General features: G+C 51.6%; 1 protein-coding gene across 1 annotated transcript in view; it reads right to left on the reverse strand.

The window, feature by feature from the left end:
• The window catches only part of LOC107670234 (solute carrier family 22 member 6-A-like), a 26863-nt gene that overhangs the window by 13889 nt on the left and 8557 nt on the right, over nt 1-4417 (reverse strand). The window contains exons 3-5 of the mRNA XM_016462771.1: nt 1418-1572; nt 576-744; nt 306-432 (exon numbers count right to left, since the gene is read on the reverse strand). Coding sequence (XP_016318257.1) covers nt 306-432; nt 576-744; nt 1418-1572 — 451 coding nt within the window. The remainder of the gene's footprint in view (nt 1-305; nt 433-575; nt 745-1417; nt 1573-4417) is intronic.

The raw sequence follows: 4417 nt of genomic DNA on the forward strand, positions 1-4417 counted from the left end.
AAAAAAATCACACTAGGATGATGAAAGATTACATTTTGAACTATTTAAAAATATATAGCTGGATTTCATAGATAAATCCAACCCCATGTGTCTTTGCCCATGGGCAGTGCCTAAAGCCCAGGAGGAGTGCTATAATTCTTCTTTGAAAATAAGTTTTATACAAATTTTGGTTTGTTCAGTTTAAATGTTAGTAAAATGGTATCTTCCCATCAGGGCAGTTCTTGGCCAGAATAAGCTGCAATAAGGACCAGATTTTTTGCTTATAGTGAAAAGTCTAACTACGTGAGAGTAAGAGTATGCCATACCTGACAGAGCTCAATATCATCGTCTTCCAAAGGTTTGCCATTAATAAGTGCTGCCTTACGAATCAGATCCAGTGCCTCTTCATGCTTGTTACTGGCCATTAACCAACGGGCAGACTTAGGAAGCACCCTGAAAATTCACAAAAATAAACATACGTAAATAACAAGAATACATGCAAGAACATAGGCGACAGTGGCCTCCTAAGTACCTGGACCATTTCGGACACTTAAGTCACAAGACACAATTGTGGCCTTTTTGTGTTTGCAGCTCACCAGATGTAGAACAGGAAGAGGAAGCCTGGGGCAGATATGGCCAACTGCAGCTTTCGCCAGTCTCGGATGAGGTAGGCCACACCTGCAAGCAGAATGTAGCCAAAACCAAAGAAGTAGTCTGTGATGACACCTGCCAACATGCGCCTTTTTGGGCCCGTCCACTCAGTGCCTGCAGAATGAAAAGACAAAATGCACACATTGGACAATAAGCTACACTCACAGTAAACCAGAAAATCCCAGCGGAATTAGACACTTTATTAGGCCTAGCCTCAGACTAAATGTTATCGCAGACTCCGCTGACTCAACCACAATACAATTCAAAAGAATATATATTCTTATTATTAAGAAAATTCTCTTGCTGCTAAAATAATAAGGCTCAATACAATTTCTTTCTGACAGGCCATTTTCTCTAGTTCCAGAAAGCTTCACAAAGCACACACAGTAAAATCCTGAGTGTTAAATTAACACTGCTCAGAGCATATGGTCCCAAAAGAGTGTTAAAGTAACACTGAAGCGGTGTTAAACTTAATGAGATAATTAAGTGATTAATTAAGTGCTGATTGAGCATTAGTGATGAACACCTGAAGGCTGTGGCTGAAGTCAGTTGTAGTCCTTCTGTTTCTCTTTTCTTCAGTGATTCTGCTTGTTAACAGCAGCAGTTCATCACTAATGCACTTAATTAATCACATAGTTATCTCATTAACTTTAACACTGCTTCAGTGTTACTTTAACACTCTTTTAGAGTGGGACCATATATGGTCCGAGCAGTGTTAATTTAACACTCAGGATTTTACTGTGTAACAAGTTAAACTATTGGAGTCTTTAGTGGATCTATTACTTACCCAACACAAATGCATTCATGATTACTGCGGAAATCGTCATGCCCACCACGAAGCGAAGCAGGACATATATGTAGAAATTTGGGGCGAAAGCGACCCCCACTCCAAAGATGGCCTGTACAGCTAAACCAATCAATATGATCATTCTGCGGCCATACCTGAAACAGCATAAAACTGTACGTCATTACATAGATACACTACTGTGTGACTAAGCTCAGTTAGTAATATGTTTCCTAGAAAATAGGTGTGCATGTGTAACAGGGTCAAAAAGGTGTTTCACTTGCTACACTCATTTTCATGTATGGTCCCTTTAATTGCACTCTACCTGCACAGTCCACCCAGATAATGAACTAGTTCCCTTTCAGTCAGTCACGTTCGACGTTACGTCAGAGTGACTGACGAATTGGGGATCTTCGCTAGAGAGACCAATCACCTTCGAGTGTTAACAAAACAAGCCAATAAGTGTTGGCGTGCGATCTTTGCGTCGCGCAACGCGGGTATATAAGGAACGCGCGAGCAGACACACATTCAGCTTTTCGCTTCGGAGCCGAGCCTTTCAGCTGGTCTGGTTACCGAGCATTGTGTCTACAAGACAGCATCGTAGTGTTGGTGTTACGGCGCGTCAGCGGGGGTTGCTGGTCCAGTGCTGCTGCTGGTTTTGGACGGCGTGCTGCAGCCTCTCAAACTGTGGTCATGCTGCGACCTCTCCTGGGCGCTTCAACACTTTTTCCTAAAAGAGCAAATCTAAAAGAGCTAACCTAAAAGAGCTTCCACTCGTGTGTTTCTGGGTGTGGTCGCTTCCTGGCTCCATCTGATGGTCACGAACGCTGCATCTCATGCCTGGGCATTGAGCACGCTGAGGCAGCGCTCGTGGATGACTCATGTTCTCATTGCGGGGACATGACCATCGCGATGCTGCGATCAAGGCTCCTCTTCATTAAACGAGGGGGAGTCCCCCTCCCCATGCCCCGTTCTAGTTCCTCCCAACAGCGGAGGACTACTTTGGCGTATGGTCAGGGCGATCTGAGGGTCACAGTGAGGGCTTCCCCGTCGAGTACGTCTCCGCGGGCCCCTCACTCCTCCAGCGCATCGCACCCTCTGGCCGCCTCCGCCCTGCACGCCATGGCCCTACTGCAGGTCTACCAGGCCAAGGCGTTGAAGCAGCTGCACGAGGGCAGTTCTGACCCTGGGGAAATGCAGGAACTGCGCACAGCGACAGACCTCGCCCTCCGGGCGACGAAGGTCACAGCCCGGACAGGTCCCTCGGTCAGGCGATGTCCACCCTGGTGGTCCAGGAACGACACATATGGCTGAACCTGGCAGATATGAGGGAGGCCGACAAACACCGTTTTCTGGACTCCCCGATATCCCAGGCTGGCCTCTTCGGCGATGCGGTGGAGAGCTTCGCCCAGCAGTTCTCCGCCGCACAGAAGCAGACAGAGGCGATTAGACGCATCCTGCCCCGGCGGCCCGCTGCTGTCATCAACCCGCCGCCGGCTGCAGTCCCTCCACCCGCTCATCGCCGAGGGCGCCCTCCTACTGCCTCCACCTCTGCTCCAGCTTGGCCTCAACAGCAACCTTCACACCGGCCGCAGCGTGGAGCTGGCAGCAGGAAAGCGGCGCAGCCTGTCTCTGCCCCTGCCAGGCCCGTAAAGTGCCAGGGCAAGCGGCGTCCCTGAGACGGGCGACCCGGAGACTCTGGAATCCTGCTCTTCAGGAGGTGGTGAAGGCACCACTCGTTCCCCCGGAGGAGGGCCGGGTGGAGAATCTTTTGTTTCCTTTTTGTTTTGTTCCGCCACTGGTTCGTGTTTCGATCCTCCCTCGACACAGGCCATTTCTCCGCTTCGCGTTCGAGGGGCGAGCATATCAGTACAAGGTCCTCCCCTTCGTTCCATTGAGGGAACCCCGGTGCAGGGGATCTCTTTTCTTTGTATGGAGTTGGACTCGGTCAGTCTGAGAGCGCGCCTCTCAGTAGAGCGCGCCCAGTCAATGCTGAGCTGCCTGGAGTCCTTCCAGCGCAGGAGGGCGGTTCCACTGAAAAAGTTTCAGAGGCTCCTGGGGCATATGGCATCCACTGCCGTGGTCACGCCGCTCGGATTGCTTCATATGAGACCGCTTCAGCACTGGCTTCACGACCGAATCCCGAGATGGGCATGGCAACGCGGTACTTACCGGGTCCCAGTCACCCCGTCTTGCCGCCAGACCTTCAGCCCGTGGTCGGACCTTGTTGTCTCAACAGATGCCTCTGCCATGGGCTGGGGTGCCATGTGCAATGGGCATGCAGCGTCGGGCACCTGGACAGGGCCTCGTCTGCAGTGGCATATCAATTGCCTCGAGTTGCTAGCAGTATGGCTTGCTCTGCGCCACTTCAAATCGCAGCTACACGACAAGCACGTACTGGTGCTCGCCCGCCATCTCCTCCTTTGGAGTCAGAAGCATCTGAGGTAGCTTCGCGCCATTCACATCCCAGGCGAGCTCAATTGTGCATTCTGGGAGAATGGCGACTCCACCCCAAGACAGTCCAGCTGATCTGGAGTCGCTTCGGGGCCGCTCAGGTAGACCTGTTTGCCTCCCCGGACACGTCCCACTGCCAGCTGTTTTACTCCCTGTCCGAGGGGACCCTCGGCACGGACGCGCTGGCACACAGCACACACATACCTACGCAAGTATGCATTTCCCCCAGTGAGCCTTCTCGCACAGACTCTGTGCAAGGTCAGGGAGGATGAGGAGCAGGTCGTCTTAGTAGCGCCGTACTGGCCTAGTCAGACTTGGTTCCCAGAACTAATGCTTCTCGCGACAGCCCCTCCTTGGCTTATTCCTCTGAGGAAGGATCTCCTTTCTCAGAGAGGGGGCACCCTCTGGCACCCGCACCTGGACCTGTGGAATCTCCACGTGTGGTCTCTGGACGGGACGTGGAGGTTCTAGGTGATCTGCCCCCAGCGGTAGTTAACACCATCACTTCAGCTAGAGCGCCCTCTATACGAGGCACGCCTGCGCTGAAGT

Source organism: Sinocyclocheilus anshuiensis, unplaced genomic scaffold (assembly GCF_001515605.1).
Source record: "Sinocyclocheilus anshuiensis isolate Anshui unplaced genomic scaffold, SAMN03320099.WGS_v1.1 scaffold937, whole genome shotgun sequence".
Classification (NCBI taxonomy): domain Eukaryota; kingdom Metazoa; phylum Chordata; class Actinopteri; order Cypriniformes; family Cyprinidae; genus Sinocyclocheilus; species Sinocyclocheilus anshuiensis.